Source organism: Folsomia candida, unplaced genomic scaffold (genome assembly GCF_002217175.1).
Source record: "Folsomia candida strain VU population unplaced genomic scaffold, ASM221717v1 Fcan01_Sc013, whole genome shotgun sequence".
In the NCBI taxonomy this organism is placed as follows: domain Eukaryota; kingdom Metazoa; phylum Arthropoda; class Collembola; order Entomobryomorpha; family Isotomidae; genus Folsomia; species Folsomia candida.
The window spans coordinates 4167984-4189987 of record NW_019091205.1 but is presented as its reverse complement, the minus strand read 5'-3'; the positions used below and the strand labels follow the sequence as shown (position 1 = coordinate 4189987).

At 36.7% G+C, this 22004-nt stretch overlaps 1 protein-coding gene across 1 annotated transcript; it reads right to left on the bottom strand.

The window, feature by feature from the left end:
• Positions 1 to 12802: 12802 nt before the first annotated feature.
• On the bottom strand, positions 12803 to 14811 carry LOC118437314. The gene is made up of 4 exons (XM_035856255.1): positions 14310 to 14811; positions 13915 to 14228; positions 13610 to 13852; positions 12803 to 13303 (listed from the first exon to the last, which is right to left on the bottom strand). Exons 2-4 carry the CDS (start codon positions 14062 to 14064, stop codon positions 12803 to 12805), a joined length of 894 nt encoding a protein of 297 aa, XP_035712148.1. The 5' UTR covers positions 14065 to 14228; positions 14310 to 14811.
• Between the last annotated feature and the right edge of the window lie 7193 nt (positions 14812 to 22004).

Genomic DNA, 22004 nt, shown 5'->3' with positions numbered 1-22004 from the left:
AAGCATAATATGTTTGTTTTTAAGTTACACTCGATCGGGTGAATCAGACTTTAAGGACTACATCTTGTAACCCCAAAACATTGATGGCTGGCACTGAAATGATGACGAAAGAAATAAATCCATTCTACGCTAAATGTGACTCAGACAAAATACCCATGATTTTCTTTATATTAAGTATGTTTTAATTATGTTCTTTATTTTAATGAACACATCTAAATTTGGCGGTGCGCAATGACGACCACGACCCTTCTCCTCAACCTGTTCGAGATAACATGCAACCTTAACATAACTATACTTGAAGTGAGTTAGTTATGTGCTGTGCGAATGGAGCTAAACTCACGAGAAACCCTAGTCTCAGCACAAGGTACTTCAGGAGGCCGTAGGTTTAAGCTCCACCCGCACAGTACATAACTCGTTCACTTTATGTATAATCGTTATTTAAACATTGTTCCAGACCAAGTTTCTTCCATGGAGGCAGATCATGGGGTACCTACAACTAATTAAATAATCTCAGTTATTTCATTAATTCGACTAACAATTCGATTATACTTTCAAAGGACCTAGATGAAGTGTAACAGGTGTACCTCGAATCACTTGCAGATATTTTCCGATTTTTTTAAACACTTAATAAGAACAATAGCTCGTGTATTACAAATCCAGAGAGAGTGGTGTTGCATTTACTTCAGCTTCTATGCAAGAAACTTCGATATTGGTAAGAGTATTGTTCTCGTTGTAGTATTCGTATGCGTATTGTTGTCGTTGTGACTTTTCTTTAAACAAAATTCACAAATTAATTCTTAATTTTATAGGTTGTATATGTCTCAACAAGGACCTATAAAGTGAGGTTGAATAGTAACGTACGAGAATGGACAAGACGCAGTCAAAGGGACGAAGGATAACAAAGGAGAAGCTGGTCATACCACAAACATAAGTATGCACAACATCCGAATCTAGCCACTTTCTTCCACTTTTATTTTTGAGACGAGGTCTCAAATTTTGAAAATATACAAAATAAAATAAAAACTTACGGAATTTGGCAAAATTGTTCCACGAAGTTGAACACCACGAGTTTAATTTTCGGTGGATTGAAATAGAATTTCGCTGAACTTTGCTTGATTGACGCCGTCTGCAGGACTGAGCTGTAGCCGTCCATAGGACCGTTCGTTTAAAGCTTGACAAGTGTTGTGACAACTCCATTCATAACTTGAACAAAGGATACACCTCATAGAACGAAGATATTTTTAACAAGTTCTTGAAGGTTACTAGAAAATAATTGATGTGTAAAGTTTCTGGTAAGGAAATACATCTTTTGTTTCTAGAGTTTGATTGAATTACTGTGACCCTTTTGTATCAAAGTGTGAACGGGACACTTTGTGGTTCCTGTAGGCTGATCAAATGTCATACAAGCTCGATAATTAACCTTATCATGAAAATCACCGACCTGATGGCTTAATCAGCCTGTAGACTATGCCGTGAAATTCGGTGTTTCCAGGCTGTCGTGGGCGTGGTAGAGGTGAAATAAGACTGAGGCTACTTCGTTATGTGTTCGAGAGGGTTTATTTATAACGACGTCTATCTACATACCTCCATTCGTACATATGTTCCATCGATGTGCCGCACCCTATCGCACCCAAGCGATGTGGTCTGGGGAAAAGTGAGATTTCATTTCCGATTTGCACAGTACTGCAATGTTTAAAATATTCAGGGGGTATTGTAATTGAAGTTTATTGTAATGGGAAAGGTGAAATTTCCTAGCCAAACTGAGATTTTGATTTATGCAATGAAATTTAAATTTTATATTGTACTCTCTAATTCGCTAAAGTACGTATTGGTCCCAAATTACTGGGGGATCACTTGCAGATTAAATTTTATGTCATATAAAGGCAGAACCTGCACCACGAGTTTAGTTCTCACGTGAAATGAACCAAAAATGGGGGTTCACTTTACCGACCCCACTCTTGTGGCTTATGCGTAGCACTTGGAGGATGGTGAAAATTAAATGCTGAAGTCTTTAGGCACATTTAGATACAATTGGTTTGTTCACAAACTGGGATGGAATTGGATAGGCAGGCAGCAGCAAACACAGGAGCTGCAGCAGATAGCCGAATTCGTCTGAACACCCACCTCCTGACAGGCCTGGTCTTTGCAGCTTTGATGGCTTTCATTTCAGCGATGATAGGCTGCTCCATTTCCCGTAAGTGACCCGGGGAATCCAAATGTTCATTTATCAGGTATCGCTATTTCGAGAACACATTAATCGATGTACTCGTAGTCAGCTCGTACCTGATGCTGTATGGGACCTGACAGATTAAATTAATTCCAAATTTAGCTTTAAATTCAAAAATTCCTTGCTCCCCTAACCTAAATAAATGAATTAACACAAAAAACACGAGAAAAACTTTTTACACAACTTTTGACACAATTTACTTTCAACTACTAAAATTGCAATGTTAACAAAGGATGACATTTTTTCAAAGCTTAGGGAGCTCCGCAAGAATTCGTCTGATCCCTCCAAACTTGACCTGTCCGACTTCCGTGTTCTTTCCGATGTACGCATAAAATCCATAAGACATGATCAGGTATAGATAAGATCTCATTTGCATATTTATCAGACCTCAGCGGAATGAGTGGGTAAGGCGAGGACTGTTGGAGTGAAAGTTATTATGCAGGAAGTAGGGTTGAGGCCCTCGGGGAGAAACTTGGATGAATAAATGTATATGAGACAGTGGAAGATTTGTTAAGGAAGGAGATCTTTATTCAGAGACAAAGTTATACCACGAACTGAACCACCGAATTGGCTCTTTAAACGTGATTTTATATAGATAGGTTGGAAGAAAGTAGTCGTCTTCCAACTATTACACGTATATACTCGTCCCCTAAGAAGTCAGTGTGACATTTCTCTATTTCTTCTTCAATTAAAAGTAAGACTTAGTACTTTGAACTATGAGCTTCAGAAACATTATAACACATGTGAATCATGGGAGTCATGCTCCAATTTTTATGAATTTTATCAAAGAAAAGTGCGCAGTGTTTTCTTTTGACAATTATGAAATTTATTACCTCGAGTAATGATGATCTTGTTCTGATCAAAAACCTGTAGGCATACGAATTTTGAAATCTACGCTAACTAGTAAATTGAATATTAAACTAGATTATTAAAGCTTCATTTTTTTTCGCGCCCCCATTGATCATGTCAGATAGTTAGCTATTTTTAATTTAGTATTGTAATAACGCTTAATTCTCTTATCTAACACATGTATATGCATACGATTGTTATGAATAGAATAGAGAGAGGGGAACAATGGAAGGAAAAGCTGATGTATGATCCTGAAATAGGATAAGAAAGGTTGACCTGGCGTCCGTTTGATTGAATTTTTATGACTTTTATCCGCTCTTCACAATTCTATTACTTTCTCTCGGTATCTAGTCATAATATTTCTTCCCTCCTGCCCTGAAATCAAAGTGGTGTCCTGATTTTGTTCTCAAATACACATAAGTATGTACATGCATATAAAACAGAGATGCAGGATGAAAGTGAAAGTTACACCTTTTTTAATCATGATGCGTTGCTTATATCGATATGTGAGCGATGCTAATCCTAAGTATGTAATACGAGTAGCACTTTTTAAACATTAGGTGATATCACCTCAAGAAACTTTCTTCAAGAAAAAGAGAAAATGTACATAAGCTTTATGAAACTTAACCTAGTGTCACCACAATTCATGAGTTCGAGATATTTACAGTGAAAGTGGGTGCATTTTTAAAAATTTTCAGTCTCTGTGTTTGTTTTTTAAGTGGAGTTGTGCTTTTCTTTTAGGATGGATAAACTTTATTTAACCGCGCAGGAAGTCAACGAGTTTTACAGAGAAACATAGGACCCTCAAAGCAGTGGGAAATGGAAGTCAGTAATTTTCTAGCAATCTTAAACCATAACGTAAGTAATTTGCATTTGTTTGCATTTACATAAGGTTCCATAAGTAGTTTGAGGATTAGTAGTTTACATAGTTTGCGTACCATTTAATTATCGATATATTATTGCTACATCGGGATTGCTCAAAGAGGAGATTAAAAACGAAATTTATGGTGAAACCAGTTCGCCCAGGGAAAACGACTTTGGCAACAGCAGCGGCATAGAAACGACCGACGAGGACAATGACGAATCCGTGGATGGAGAAAATATAAGCTAACTAAACAGTTTACTTTTTGTGTTTCGTTTATTGAAGTATGTATGCCATCCTGTTTTTAGACACCGACGACGACAAGTTGTGGGAGACAGGTGAGTAAATTTAAATAAATTATGAGCTATTTAATTTACGCACTGATTTGAAAATTAATGCAACTTCAGTTGACCGGTCGAGACTTTCTTGATTCAGAGGCAGTGCATGCGAATGCAAAGGACATTCAAACTAGAAAGGTATGTGCAAGGCACTGAATTTATGAGATTTGCCTTGTATTTATGCGCATTTCTCATTATATGCTCTTTGTTATCAGCGAGTTTTCTCGTCTCACGATGAAAATGGTGGTGGCGAAGAGGATGAAGATGGCAATAAGGAGACCCATAAAAAAGTAGGCTGGTTTTATAACTGGAAATCTTGTTTTATAAGGGCATTTTTAAAATTCCACATTTGATCAGAAATCAAAACACGCCACTAGTATAGACCTGGAAGATAAAAGAAGGAAGGAGGACCAAGAGCAAAACGTAATAACTTTATATATGGTTTGCATAAACCCATTGCTTAAATATCTTGTGTTACAGCATTGTCAAGGGGGTCTCCCTTGACGTGGATGTGTGTATGTATTAAAGGAGAATTGCGTAATTTTTTTTTTCGGAATATTGAATTTTGTTTTAGCAATTTATTAGCCGTATTGCAATATTTTTTTGTTTCTGTGATAGCATAGGCTGCTTCAATTTCAAGATCAGCTCAGACTAAATCAACGTTCATGAAAGTTTTCTTTAATAAATTAGATTATTCTTTGTTGCAATAATGTAGAGGTGAGTCGGGCTTGGGCTTTAATCGGGCTAGCCCGAGCCCGCCCAGGCCCAACGGGCTTTGGGCGGGCCGGGCTTTTGAGTTTGGCCTTTGAGTCGGGCCGGGCCTGGGCGGGCTTTACTTGAGTAGGGCTTGGGCGGGCCCGGGCTTTTGAGTTGAGCCCATGAGTCGGGCCGGGCCTGGGCGGGCTTTTCTTGAGTCGGGCTCGGGCTTTACTCAAAAGCCCGACTAGTATTTTTCGTGGAGTTAGGAGTAATATGAGAGTCAAAAGTTTGGCCAAAAGCGCACCATTTGTGTTTTATACTTGCAATTCACAATTCATTAGTGTATTCTCATAGGATTTTCATTAAAAAGTAATTCCAATATCAAAAATTTTCAAAATGGAAATGATTGTTGTTATTGGTGTGAAGAAATGTACTAGCAGGGTTGAAAGGGTAGAGAATACAAAATAAGCTTACTGTGCAAGAGGATACATATTCAAAGAAGGTGAGGCTATTGGATCAAGCGAGGTCAGCATATCCTGAAATTTTTGTGTGGCGCCACACAATTTCCAGTGATACAGAAAATTACTCCAAGGATATTGTCAATCCCCGCATCACAGGCTAGTGATGAGAGAGTGTTTTAAAGCACCGATTTAACGTTGACCGCCAGTCGCACTGAACTTTGGATTAGTGGCAGTAGTTTATCCAACCTGACATTCGTTCATAAAAACTACGTTTTTTGTTTACTAAACATCATTGACACTAACAGTTTTGTGTTTATTTATTTTTGTACCCTGTGAAAATAATTTATTGAATACTAAATTTTGAATACTAATCCTTTGAAATGTGTTTGTTAAATAATTTGAACTTCTTTATTTATCAATTCGTGTTTCGCTATGCGTAACTTAGAACGCTCTACAAATCTTATTTTTAATTGTATAAATAATTTGTCACGCCATAACAAAAAAGCCCGATTAAGCCCTATGGGCCCGGGCTCAAAGCCCGATGGGCTCGGGCCTGGGCGGGCTTTCTCAACGCCAAGCCCTATAGGGCTTGGGCGGGCTCGGGCTTTAGAAAATGTGGACTTGGGCGGGCCCGGGCTTTTGAGTTGGGCTTTGAATAGGGCTTGGGCGGGTCGGGCTTTTGAATAGGGTTTTTCAGTCGGGCTTGGGCGGGCCGGGCTTTGAAAATCTTAGGCCCGACTCACCTCTACAATAATGGCAAGATTTTTATTTTAGAAGTATTATGAATTCATGATGATCATTTTTTTCACAGTCCCATCAGTTTTGATTGATGTGTCACAAACTGGAGAAAGTGTGTTAAATGTTGATACGTTCTGTCCTACCTTATGAGCGCACAAGGATGATATTTTTATACTTAATACTAATATATTCCTTAATATTTTAGTTATCAGATATAATTCATAATTTGTGGTATTTTTACCAATCCAATTGGAAATTTTACAACCATTCGGATTTGGTGCTCATCAGAACCAGTCGGTATGTGTAATCAGAACCACCCGGTATGGTCTATGCAGAACCACTCGGTATGGTGTAATAAGAATAACCAGTACAACTTATTTGTAACTATTAAATATTATAAATATTCTTTGTAACTGACTCTCCCGGTTGAATTGCTAGATTGATTTTTCATAAGAATTTTGGTCTAAGCAAACTGAAAGAGAGATAGAGAATATTCTGATGCGGTAGAAAGTTACTTTCCCTTCTAGTGAATGTCTGTTTAGTACCCTTAAAACAGTGACCTTCTCCCTGATTAACAGAGATGCGATGTAGAAGAGGACTAAACGCGAGGGGTAAAGTAGTCCGAAATGATACACAGTTGCTAATCACACTATGATTTTTCAGTAAATCACAGTTAAATTGGTCATTTCATCCTATGTCGAGGGTGAAAATGAACAAATGCCGATATTTCATCGAAAGACCTATTTGTATGGATTCTTTATTCAATGGAACCCTTTTGTGCGGACACTGCAATTATAGTTGTCCGTGATAGCTAATGTCAAAACTATTGTCAATATTTTAGATAAATGTAATTTTTTTGATAGACTGATACATGACCAGTCTCTCTATGTAGTTGTCAAAAAGTTGGAAATAAACCAGGGTTGCAAACCCTGATCAATAATTTAGCTTGAATAACCTTCAAATCTTCGTCCTTAAAGATAAATTCTAAATTCTGGAGGTGTTGTGGTGACTATGTCAGCAATAAATATCTGATGAAAACCACAATATGTCACCGTTATTATACGTGATTGCTGTTAAGGGAAAGTCGAATCCTGTATTAGACAAAAAATTTTCACGCTAATGTATTGACGCGAAAACCCAATAAACGGTAATTAATAAAGTGCGCCATAACCTTTGACACCTAAAGTGGGGATTAGGCAAAAAAAAATTCGGATTGAAATTGTATGGATTAACTCGAACACCCCTAACCAAGTGAGGAACAAAATTTATTTATTTAGAAGGATGAGAATTAAAATCGGAAAGTGAATACCCCGAAAAAGAAAATAACCATTTAGTTAATTTTTGGTTTGAGCCTACCATAATTTACCCCCGCAACATAATAAGTTAGAAGATCTAAAGCAGCGTCCTTCAAAAGTGAAAATTTGACACGTCTTATGAAACCAGTAATCATATCCGTGAAAGAAAACCCACCACCACCACACCATCAGCGCATATTTTATACGGTAAAATTCGAATTCTGCATTAAATGATGAAATCGGTTGTCCTCAAAACTGTTAAGTTAAGGAGAAATTGGCAAGTGTATACGAAATCCTGATGTTTACCATACGTAGGATCAAAAGAAAGATAATTGGGTGTTCGTTATAAAATGGACAACCCTGGTACAAATTTCAAACTACCTATTTTGCTTTAATATATAAATGAAACTGCTATGAAATTTAAAAAAATTGAAGATATGTGACACCCAACTATGAGAAAAAGATAGACTTGAAACTTCCAGATGAACTGATAACCACTGTAAGAAAAGGAAACCGTGTGTATCAGCATCACAGCACCAAAAAAACACCGGTGGTAGGAAGGGTGAAGAACAACAAAACTCTCAAATTTGGAAAAGGCATGCAAAAGGCTCTTTAGAACATGCAGTTAAAGCCGGATGTTAAAAGAATATTGTATGAAGTTTTGCTTTAATGTATTTAATGAACAAATCGCACATGAAGCAAGACCCAGATTTAAAAATGCATCTGTACACAACAACTCTCCGAGTGTTTGGGTGAGAGCCAAAAGTACCTAAATATAGAATGGATTGCCCCCTCGAGGTGCTACAAATATTTAAGGATGAAAGTAAAGACCCGTGAAACCAAAATATCGAAGACCAAATAAAGGCAAGCAAAAAGGAAGTATTTTTAAAACCATGAGTTCATATTATGTACATAAGTACCCCTGATGAAAGAGTGTTGCTAACAAAATGGGCACCCTTTCCTCGAACTATCAAAGGCGATTAATTATGGATATTTTAAGGATATTTTTAACTCAGTGATGTCAGAAGAGCTAAATATAGCTTAACTAAAAGATACCTTATAGAAAGATATTGACAGCTATGTAGGATAAATTTGAGGATAAATTTCACCCCAAAATTTTTAAATGTTGTGTCCCGTGAACATTTAAAAACAAGAGAACAAGTTCTGTTGGATAAAAATGTTGGAAAAAATATTGAAAATTCCAGAATTGAAATGCTGTGAAGAGGAAACACAATGGTTGAGTAGTGATAAATTTTTGTTTAGAGTAAAAATTTTGCTCTCAAATAAACCCGTATGAATACCTTTCTCCACATGTAAAATGAAATGAGTTAAAACCAAAAATTTCAGTTGTTTTTAGGAGCACAAAGACGAGAAAAATTGGCAATCAATTGCTCACTAATAGCCTGATGCATCACAGTTAACAAAGAAATAAAAGTGGTTGGTTCAACGTGGAACGGGAAGAAAGTTAAAAATGGATGATTCGAATTTGCTTGCAATTGGTTTAGAACAAGCAGCACTGCATGTTTTTCCAAGGAAGCAGGACGAAATTTGAGTCGTAAAAAGCGACGTTGCTGCTGACCAGTATATTTCACAATTGATAACGGCGAATCTGTCAGCATTAAGGGGTAGCGAGTCAGAATGGCCAACAGGTCACGCTGGAAGTGAATTACGGTCTTTTGGCATAATTTGTAACAAAAATAAAAAGCCTTCTAGCAACACACCACAAGAGGAGAAAGGAAAAAACGAATTTGTTTGATATTACCGAATAATTGAGTTATTTTTTCCGAACAGTTATTAGGACGAAACGAGGTCGTGAGGCACGTTGAGACAGAAGACAGCGTTAGACACACTGAGATGTAAATAAGTCTCGAGGCACATTGAGATGAACAGACGAGTTGTGGAGGAAGGTACACTTGACGCTATACTATCTCACCAAAATGTCTCCACATTTTTTCAGAAGCTAGGGTTTCTGGGCCAGCAGTTGTTTGCTCCAAACAAAACCATAAATTAAAGAAAGGAAAATATGTCCAGATGTAGAGTTATAGTTTTTTAAACAGTATTGGTCACTTGGGTTTATATTATTTTTCTTGTAAGAGGTATAAGAGAACGATTGCCAGGGTCCACCACTTTTGTTACAGCATTGTCAAGCTGGATGTCCCTTGACGTGGATGTGTGTATGTATTAAAGGAGAATCCTTTTTAATGCTGAACTTATTTGTATTTTTACTTCGAGTTTATTCTTTCATTCGATCATTCTTTCCGAAGCTTATCTTAACTTACTTGCTAACTTATACACTACTCCTAATCTAACCTAATCTAATCTTCCTTCTTGTTTCCTCCTTCGGTTCTCGGACATAGATGCGCAGCTTCCAACAGCTTCCGCTTCCGGCTTCCGCTTCCGACCAAAATTTTCGCTTCCAGCTTCCAGTGCTTCCGCTTCCAACCAAGATTTTCGCTTCCAGCTTCCAGTGCTTCCGCTTCCGACCAGAGTTTTCGCTTCCAGCGCTTCCGCTTCCGACCAAAATTTTCGCTTCCAGCTTCCAGTGCTTCCGCTTCCGACCAAAATGTTCGGTTCTGGTTCTTCCGCTTCCAGCACTTCCGCTCGGGTCCAGATTTGTATTTGATACAAACTTAAAGTATGCTAATAATAATTAGCAAAACTGCGCTTGTCACTGTCAGCACACACCCTTAGAAAAATTTTCCTCTGCGGACTAGTAGTGTGCGATCAGCCCCGGAGGCTTCATCGGGCTACAACAAATGCAATTAGTTATCTTCAATATTTTTTATTTCATATGCAAACGTAATTGACGTTGTGATAACCATTTACTATTGAAATAATTAGAAATTGTACTATGAATAATAATTTAATTACAAATTGCAATAAAAATTTATTCCATTTGCATAACAGTGTATCATTAGCAGTCATTAGCATTAGGCGTAACAGATTAGTTATTTCTGTCCGAATACTATTTGCTAGTCTACATATAATATCTACTCAATTTTAATGGTATTTAGTAAGTATTGTTGGCAGCATAACATTTTCTCTATGTTGTCTATCGTTAATCGTGCTCTGCGTGCTCGTCCAATTGATCCAGCGATGGAAAATGTTCTCTCCATAGATCCGGACGAGGTGGGTATTGACAAATATAGCTTGGCTTAGACAGATAGCGACGGATATTTGTCTTCGTTTCTTTCCCAGAAGTACAAGGGCGAATCAGTTTCCTTGAGTAGGGGCGTTTTGAAGTAATCGTCCACTTCATCAATGGTGTGCTCAAATTCAGTTTGAGGAACTACAACAAGATCAAACATACTTCGCTTCTTTTTTATTAGCGGCTCTTCTTCGGACGATGCAGCATTATCCAATTCGACAAGTTCATCACAAATCGGGTTCGGTTTCAAAGAAGTCACTGCTTCTCTCAAGTATGCAATGGCTTCAGTTGCTGTGGGCAGATACTTTGCAAATTCAATCTCGTGCATGCTGGTATCTACATATGTAAACAAGACTCAGTTTAGTATCAAAGCAAGCCTTAATAATAATTATTATGGTATATTTAATAAAGTTATGATTTTACTATTGAACGGTACACTCTTAATGCGTGGGTCCAATAGAGCAGCCAATATGAAATTTTTATTCCGCATTACATTATATGTAACAATTCGACGTGGTTTCCCAGTGGCCTTGTTAATAATTGGTTCGTCGCTCTCCATGTCATGTGAGAATCTTGTAATAAAAGATTCACACAAAGCATTTTTGAAATCCCACAAATTTTTAATCAATTCAGGCTCGAGATCCTCATCAATTTTGACCTCCTTAGCACCTGTTAATACAATATTAAACGTTATTATGAGGCATATAAATTTGTTTAAGTGAAGGGTTAAAAGCTGTATCACATTTTAAAGCGTGAATAGTCCCAAGAATTACTAATGATGACGTTACGCCATCGCCTTGGAATTTATCCGTCAGCTCAGCAAAGGGTTCCAATAACTCCATAATTGTCTTTAATGTGATGACGTCATCGTCGGTAAAGTTTCCTGGAACTTTGCCTTTCCTTGGAGTTGCAGGTTCTACTGGGGGAATATTAACCCTGCTGGTCGGTCCCTATAAATGTATACATAATGGCCGCTATTATCGCTCGTTCGATTTATCTATATTATAATTTCGAAAAGTCCGTCCCGTGGAAGTTTCCGTGACATTCCTGCATTCTGATTGGCTGTTGGTTTTCCTGCTCCACCAATCAGGGAACAGATACGAATTATGATTATGATTATGATTATGATTATGATTATAATTATAATTATGATTATGATTATGATTATAATTATGATTATGATTATGATTATAATTATGATTGTGATTATAATTATGATTATACTTATAATTTTGATTGTGATTATAATTATAATTATGATTATGATTTTGATTATACTTATGATTAAGATTATAATTATGATTATGATTATGATTATAATTATGATTATGATTATGATTATGATTATGATTACCATTATGATTATGGTTATAATTATGATTATGATTATGATTATGATTATGATAATGATTATGATTATGATTATGATTATAATTATGATTATGATTATGATTATAATTATGATTATGATTATGATTATAATTATGATTATGATTATGATTATGATTACCATTATGATTATGATTATGATTATGATTATGATTATGATTATAATTATGATTATGATTATGATTATGATTACCATTATGATTATGATTATGATTATGATTACCATTATGATTATAAATTCCTTAGCAACACAAAAAAATTTTCTTAGCAACGTAAAAAAATTTCCCTAGCAACGTTAACAAATTTCCTTAGCAACTGAAAAAAATTTCCTTAGCAACGTTAAAAAATTTCCTTGGCAACATAAAAAACTTTCCTTAGCAACGTTAAATAATTTCCCTAGCGACATAAAAAAAAGTTTCCTTAGCAACAAAAAAAAAATTTCCTTGGCAACATAAAAAAATTACCTTAGCAACATAAAAAAATTTCCCTAGCAACGTTAAAAAAATTCCCTAGCAACATAAAAAAACTTCCTTAATAACTTCAAGAAAATTGCTTAGCATGTCGACAAAATTCCTTCGCAAGACGAAAAAATTCCTTAGCAGCGTTAAAAAGTTTCATGTGGCCCGTCTTTAGGACGGGCTTATAGGCTAGTTATATATAATTTTACTTGGAGTTACCATTTTCTTTGCTGGCAATGTTTTCTTGGCACGAGGGCACGGCGCTTTGGATCGGGCTTCGTTTAAGATAATATTAATCTTACCGACAAAATCAATCTAAGGGATTAAATGAATTATAATTATATATCTCGGAAAACACAACACCAAGTTAAATCAGTAAATGATAAACGATAAAATAAATGGACCTCCTGTCGATTTTCGCCGAAAATTCGCTTTAAACAATGAAATTGGGAATTCCACCTTGTAGTACATGGCTTTAATAACGACAAGTCGCCTACTGTCTCCCTAAGTCGAGTGTACCAGAAATTGCTCCTGTGAAAGTAGTTAACCACCTGGTTCACTTTGCGTAATAACTGTGATGCAAATTCACATTCGGAAAATGCATCCTTAATAGCTAATTGGAGAAGGCAGCCATTTCGTTCCGTGGTCATATCTACTTGGAGGACAGTCTCTTCAGCCGTATTGTCAAAATCTTCCAAATCCGAATCACCATACTCCTCATTGTCCGATATTTCTAGTTCGTCTTCATAAATTAGGTCTTCATTATTATCAACATCAATTTTTGCAATTTTGAAGGCTGCGAGAACATTTGATGCATTATCCGCCGTGACCGTTCCAACCTGTAAAATAAGCAATCGTTATATTTAGTATATTATGGTCGCCCTTATTACATTATACAGTGGGGTGCAAAATAAATTGTGTGATGGATAAACTTTTGGGTCAAAATTGCAACCTTTGACCTTATTGCCATTTTTGAAATGCAGGACCAACATTCTACCACAATTCTGCAAATTTTCAAGCTGCGTCCATAGTCAGTGTGTGAGAGAGCGATTTCCCTATCGTACAATTTATTTTGGTACCCACTGTACCTACCTAATAAATTCTAACAAAGCGTAGTGACCCATGACCGATTTAAGTAAAATTACCTTATCATTAGTAATGCCATATTTCTCAAGAATCGACTGCAAACACCGTTTGATATTATCGCCAGTATGCGATTCAGGGAAATGTTGAAATCCAATAACTAGCTGGTGCATCCTCCACCCATGAATGAACTGCACTTTAACCCCCATGACGGATTTTTTTTGACGAGATGACCATATGTCTAAAATTACGTTTAATGATCGTGGCTGCAACGACTTCAATAAACCCTGGGTCAGATCTGAAATCTACACATTAAGAAAATATAATTAGCTAATTTCGGTGAGCCGTAAATTTAATAATTAAAAACCTGGGAATTCAAAACATCTAGGTGTCGGGCGAGAGTTCGTCGGTGTGGGATACGAAGTTTTGGATTCAGGTGATGCAACAGTCGCTTAAAACCTAATCTACCAACCAGATCAAAATGGACGGAATCCAACAAGAAGAATTCTAAGAGCATTTCTCAAAATCTTTTTGGACTGAATGTTTGGGGGGATATAAGTCAATCGATTGGGCTTTTGATTTTGTCAGTCCGGATACCACAGAAAGCGCACCTGCGTTGGAGGCAGACGAGTCGCGAATTAACTCCTCTTCATACATTGTGTGCTGGGTTGCATGAAGTCGCTAAAAATAAATAATCATAATGAAAATCTTCGTGACTTTACCAATTTTTTTAAAATATTGTCAAACTGCTTATAAATATACCTTCAAATGTCGTACAAAATTACTTTTTGTTTTATCCGCAATAGAAGTCGATTTGTCTTGAGGCGACTTGGCGTCATCTTGAGAACATAGTTTGCATACCATTGTAATGACTGTGCAACCTTCAGAATTCTTTTTGCCACTCTCATAGTTAAAGTAAGGTTCTAATTCCTTTATCCATTTTTTACGACTTGAATCTTGATCTCCAGCTTCGGTTTCTGTCTCGGCGTCATTAACGAGAATCAATGATCTTGATGCCCCCTGAGTTTCCGGTTGCCAAGCAAACTGCAGTCGTCTTTGTTTTAGTTTTTTATTCGACGACATAATCAGTGTTGGCGGGATGCTTTCGTGACCCTTACATTGAAACCGAGCAAAGTTGTACCTCCCTGAGAAAAAAATTGATTAATAATACAATTAGTAGCAATTAGTTTGGCTGTAAAAGTGTTGCCGAAATAAATACTACACAATATTGAGTTACTTAATTTAAACTTAATATTGCAAATGTCCAAACTTGTTTTGGTTTCGGTCAGATGATTCCTTCAAATGTACGCGGTGCAATTGTCGCATGAGTCCCAAATTCACATAGAACTCAAACTCAACTCTTACTTGCTCCAAATTTTTGTGCCTCCGCTTCCGACCAAATTTGTGCTTCCAGTGCTTCCGACCAAATTTGTGCTTCCAGCTTCCGACCAAATTTGTGCTTCCAGCTTCCGAACAAATTTGTGCTTCCAGCTTCCGACCAAATTTGTGCTTCCAGCTTCCAGTGCTTCCGCTTCCGAGCAAAATTTTCGCTTCCAGCTTCCAGTGCTTCCGCTTCCGAGCAAAATTTTCGCTTCCAGCTTCCAGGGCTTCCGCTTCCGACCAAAAATCGCCGCTTCCGGCGTCCGGAAGCTGCTTCCGACTTCCGGAAGTCGGAAGCTGCGCACCTATGTTCTCGGATGGTGAGAGAGCCCCTTTTCTTCTTTGGTCGTGGGGTTTTATTCATCTTCACATTTATCTTGGCGTGGAATCTTGGCTTCCCAGTCAAGAGGGTTATTTTGGGGAGAGAGAAATCTCTCTCCACCACATTTGTCGAATATTCGATTAAGTATATTATTTTAGCTATTTGTTGAAAGTCTAAAGTCCTCGTACATTAGACATGTAGACTGCAATTTGGAGGCTATTCAGTGGACTGTACAAGGTAAATCTATAAAAGACTAGGCGGAGGTAGCCCAGGCTCTTTTAGAATTTGATACAAATATATTGGGTTAGACCGCAAGCATAAGAAATTTGCTTGCCAGGTAGGTCAAGCTATATCGGAACTAAAGAATAGATATCAGGTGGAATACCCAAAGGGTTGTAATTCAAATTTTGGGCAATTAATAATTAGAGGGCAGGGGTATCTTTCATTGAAAACATATTTAGGTTTTATAATTTAATTAGAGATTACCCGAAGTCACAATAAATATCTCATGAATATAGCTTCTTCAGGAGGAAGCTAGATAAGATAAGAAAAGCTTTCCCAGAGCACTATGACTTCTTCAAAGGAGAATTTATGTATTTCCTATGTTTATAAAGTAAAGAATAAGCAAGTCTTGTAACAAAACTCTTTCCAATATGTGTAATATGTATTTTGAAACATTTTGACAAAAAAGTTACGTAAATAACATCATCTTACAACAACTACTACTTCCTGCTGTATTATTATTCAAGTACCTTCATCATGAGCATATACATAAGCAAGCGGCATATTTACTATTAATTTTAGTCAATAATAATTAGAAACATGCTTATACAGAGAATTAGCTCAAAGTGTCACGGGTTGTAAACCAGTTTGTATTTAACTGATATTTAATGACACATGAATAAAGGATATCAAATCAAATCAAATTAAGCGACTGAGTGAAAGTGAAAGAGTCTAGTTGGTAACCAGAGACGGGACATGTACATATGAGAATTGTCTTAAAAAAATATTCATTTACGAAAAAATCTAGAAACAGAGAAACATGTACACTTACAGCTCTATAAACCCTGTTTCTGGCGAAAATTGATTGTAAAACAGATAAATCTTCCCTTTCACCTAGAACCTAAAATGCGTCTTGCCACTAAAAATCAAGTGAACGTTAAACGCGTATACAAATATATGTGTATACTCACACATTATTGCTACCTGAGCTGAACTTCCCTCAAACATACGATTCTTGGTATAATACGACATTTACTATGCAACAAAGTTTGTCAAGCAAAGATAAATCAACTACGTAAATGCCAAATGTGGTGAAATTAGGGCAGAATGAGATATAATAGTATAATTCTGTGGGTGTTACGCACAAAAATTCCACCGTATGTACAAAATGGGGTAAGTGTCCTACATTAACGTATTTAACATATTTTCGAATTAATTAAATCTAAAATGAGAAAACCGACAGTATGTACATATGTAGACTAGGTTGTATTTAGAATTAATTTTGCATAAATACTTTTTTCCAAAAAGTCGCACACGTTAGTTCATCCAGGCCCGGAAGGTATCCTTTCGACTCTATGCATCCTTCTCTGACAGGGGTCGATTCACCCCACGCCAAGAAAAAGAAACATACAGCCATTCTGTCTTACATTTCCGGAATTCAAATTATTCCATATTTAAACCACTCCAGTTATATGTATATGTATGTACAAAAAAGACAAACACAGACACGAAGTTGCAGCAACGCATCGAAATTATACATTATGACCAACAACAAACATATATGCATTTCGAAGTAAGACTTTTTTCATTAAAATAATTATTAGTGTTGGAGCTGGAAATCGAGCTAAGCAATTTTGCAAACTATACTTTTTGTAAATACATGCATGCAAATCATGGGAACATTTACATTATGGGAACGTTTTATCCGTGTCTTACACAATGTGGCAGAATTGATAGAAAATTACGAGTAAAACTTTGAGGTATTGAATCCCCACTAATTAAACACTCCTCTGACTTGCTTGTGAACCACGGCGCCCGTAAAATGAATGGGTGCACCACTCGCTTCAAAAATGGGTCGCACTCGTTCCGGTACCTGAATCAGTAGAAAACTGAGGAACTTCGACACCAAATTTATGTTTAAAGTTATTTTACCCACCACCCGCCCCGAGATTTCTACGCTCTTAAATCCTTCACTGTGCAAGATTAGATTTTCAACGAACGGCGTAAAGTCACGTAAACGTCCGAGAAATTGACAGTTTTAACGGCTGAAATCATTTATTAAGTAATATTGTCAATATGAGGCCGTATTTAAATCATGGCACGCAAAAATCGCGAATTCCTAGAACCCCTCGCCTCCCGCCTTAAACATGTGTCACATAGGCACGATATTACTTGAGCCTTGGACCCCGGATCCCCTATCCCCGTCGTGACATAATTTGTCGACCTTCTGTTTTAGAGAAATTGCAATTTCTAGATATCTTTTCTGTCGCGAGCCACTAGTGCCTTGACGACGAATAGCATCAGGTCCACAGTTTTCTATGTAGTTTTCTATCTGTTTTGATTGAGTTTTTAAAAGCAAGTCCACTACTTGTGTAACATAAGTGTTGAGCTGTGCTGCAGCCTCCTCCGCACTATAGTAGGAAAGCACATGGCTTTCTTCGATTTCACTAGTTCCACACGGAAATGTTGAAGGGTTGCGAAGATGAAATCATGGCTTCGCCTGGACTCGGCAAGAATTTCGTGCAATCCAGAAATTTTGTCTTTCAGCAAGGCTGCATCTTCTGCAGGAGAATTTGGTGCTGATATCTCGCTGTGGCGGTCTTCATTTTCTTGTCTAACTCTTGTCTGGACATCGTTTATAGCCAAAAAATCTGGGAATTGATTTTTTCAGAGATAAACGCAAATTGGGTTTCTGCTTCTCCCTCAGTATCAGTTCCCATAGTAGTAGCAGCAGCAGCAACCGCAGCAGCAGCAAGAGCAGTAGCAGAGGAAGTTGAAACCAGTGATGATTGAATGTCCATTGTTGATTATTATTAAGGAATTAAGTAAAGTATTGATATACAATGTTGTGAAAAGGTACGGTAGAACGATAAACTTTGGTGGTGGAGAGTTGGATTTTAGTGTGTTTCCTTCTTTGAAGGAAACACCTTCAGAAGGCGCAGAAATGGTCTCCAGCCGTCGCTCATCTTCGAGTTCAATCTCGTTATCTTATTTCTGCAGTTTTTCTACAATTTTACGAAGACCCCAACCGAGGTTGTTATTACGACTCGACCCACCCCTCAGAACTCTCTCTCAAGGTCAAGATCTTGATGAGAATAAGACCATTACGTCTGACAGGTCGAAATTTGATACCTCCAAACTCAAATAGACATCTTCAGTTTGAAGATGATCTCTGTGAAACAGAATACTCTAATTCGTATTACCGAGTCCTTTACTCCTAGTGTGACTTTATTTTTTTCGCAAAACGGCGTAATGCATATTGTCTCATGATCGTGAAACTACCATTTATCATCACCCGATGGGGAATGAGTTAATATTTCTACTTGACCTGTAAAACCATGAAAGTGAAAAACAGCGTTTCGTTCTCTCCGCAAGTGAGCGTGAAATATAATAAACCTTACGACAAACTGAGAAGCAGAATCTTGAAGACATTGAATAACGCAGGTGAGATTGTAAAATGTGAGAAAGTTGGACATAATCATACGCCGGAAGAGAGTGAATATAATTCTATTCAGCCAGGAATTAGTCAACTAAAAGTGCTAAATGAGTAGCAATGTGATGCCTCTACCTACGTCATGTGATGTGTGTCACCGTTATGCTGCCTGCCGACGCTGTCGAGAACATTGGTTTCGATCCTAATATTGGTGTGTTGTGCCCTAGTTTTCACTAAAAATATATTTTATTTTTATTTACCGAAAGTATAAAAAACAATGAGGATTTTCGCTGCATAGCATTACGCTATGCATATCTGGCTGCGAGAGCCATTCATCATGTACTATTCGAAAAATTATTAAACTGTGGTTACAATTTTTCTAATTCTTTGACCAGAGAATACAAAAATTTCGAAAAAAACTATCATCCCATCCAAGCGTAGAGTATCAATCGTAGAGTATCAATTTTAACTCAACTTAAGGCGTAACATATGAAAAAATATTGTAAACTTGTAAACAACTTATAAATAGAGATAAAATGACGGATACGTTCCATAGCTTTTCGCATCGATTTCATTGAATCAAATAAAATTAATTGTAAATGCAATTGTGGGTACAAGGACAAATGTACCACAACATTTTTTGAATTCTGTGCAACCACACCCCCTATAAAAATAAAGGAACAAAGTTCGGAAAAATGAGAAAGTCAATGTACATCGTGTAGAATAAGAGTTAGACCTATACTTGCATTTGCAATTTGACTTCCCCTTGAAATACGAACATTTTAATGCATCAAGAGTTTCAAAATTCGAAAATTGGCGGTTTTTTTACGTACACAGAAATCCTTAAAAAACGCATGGTACCACCCATTTACTTCGGACAACCCGATGCCAGATTTTTCTCCTTGGGAAGAGCTACATTTTCAGCTTTTGTTGCCCGAAGGGAATCGATGGTACCACGAGAAATTTGGGGTCAAAGTTTCTGAGGGAGGGGCTTATTTTGCAAGAGCCGTAACATACATACATACATAGTATGGCTGCTTGTGAAATACTACCCATAAAAATAATGATAAAGAATAAAGTTATTAAAGTAGCCTCAAATCGATCTAATTGTTAAAATTAAGCTTTTCTGAATTTATAATGGTGATATTCACTCAAAAATTAACGCTATAGGGCTTACCTACAGACTTATCAATTTTTCAGATAAGCAAACTTAGTTTATCTAAATCGCCCCAAATTTAAAACTTAAGCTTTTCTGAATTTATGATGGTGATATTCGCTCAAAAATTAATGCTTTGAGGCTTATCAATTAAGTTATCAATTTTTCAGATAAGCAAACTTAGTTTATCCATATCGCCCCAAATTTAAAACTTAAGCTTTTCTGAATTTATGATGGTGATATTCACTCAAAAATTAATGCTTTGAGGCTTATCAATTAAGTTATCAATTTTTCAGATAAGCAAACTTAGTTTATCCATATCGCCCCAAATTTAAAACTTAAGCTTTTATGAATTTATGATGGTGATATTCACTGAAAAATTAACGCTATAGGGCTTATCTCCAGACTTATCAATTTTTCAGATAAGCAAATTTAGTTTATCCAAATCGCCCCAAATATAAAACTCTTGAATTTATGATGACGATAATAGGAGGTATGGTGTATACTAGACACTGAACGGTAATTTCGGGTTACATATATAATAAAATGAGGCGCCTGGTTGGATGAAAAGTTTGCATGGAAAAAGTGAGACGAAGAGAAATGGATTTCATACGACCCTGACTCGAAATGATGATGGATACCCACCGCGAACCACTTTTCTCACTCTGTCTCACATTCCCATGCGAAATATGGAAAACGGTTTTGTGAAACACTTGACGTGGTATTCATCAATATTTAAACCAAACTCAAACAAGTCACACAGCAGCCTGTAATTGTCGCAGCTGGTGAATAAATCAGATTTTTTATCAATCAGTTGAAAGTGTTTTCTTCAGACCTTTAAAAACTTAATACAAAATATGTGAAAAAAACACTCGAATTATTTTTAATAGTGGAAAAAACTCGAACAAAAGGTAAACAACAATCGAAATATTTTCAGTAAAAACTACTAAAAAAGTGCATACTTGATATATTTTAAGCGTGTGAGAAAGCTTGTATAAAAAGTGAACAATACTCGTGGACAGACACTTGGATAATTCTTGCAACAAATTAATAAAACGTGCACCCTTGTTCTTGCTTAAATCTTGGACATTAATTATCACAATGGCCGAGTCAAATAAAAAGGTAGACACGTTTTAATATAACTACTACCAATTCATTTAAGCTTGCAACTGCTTAGCATTTTTAATTTTAGGTGGGAGAGGGGAGGTAGGAGGAAGATGTCTAAGTATCTGGTTTAGTGTTAGGTTTTTAGACTTCGACCTGACTATAAAATACAAGAGAAAAGACAAACTCTTATCAGGTTTAGTTACATTGTGAAGGGGATTACCAGAGCTGGGATAATCCTGATTAAGGATTATGGATTATTAATCCATAATCCCTAATCCGGCAATGTGAGATTTTTGTAGATTAATCCCAATCCATAATCCCGATTTTTCTGGAATTAGAATTAATCCGGGAATAATCCCATTTGATTTCATTAATCCATAATCGTGATTACGGATTACTAATCCTGATTAATCCCAATCATGATTACTAATCATGATTACGTATTCATGATTAATTCTCAATCTGGATTACTCAGTTCAATTCCCATAGTTCCATTCATCCCACATAGGAGTGGCAATCCGTCGGATCGGATCGGATTATGACGCCATGGGATTGATCCGGTTCGGATTAAGCAGGTGCTCGGATCAAACAGTCAATCCGATCCGATTCGGATTGATCCGCGGATTTCGGATCGGATCGGATTGCCACTCCTAATCCCACAGTGTAGCTTGAAGTCTCAAGTTCTCATAATGTTGTTCTGTCAGCTACCATTTGAAGAATCAACATGTTCTCGCTGCCCTGTGCTACATACATATAGCAATTGAAACTGGCGTCATTTTTATATAAAACCACGTAGTTGAAATTTTTTGCGCTAGATATAGTGAAAAATCATTAATC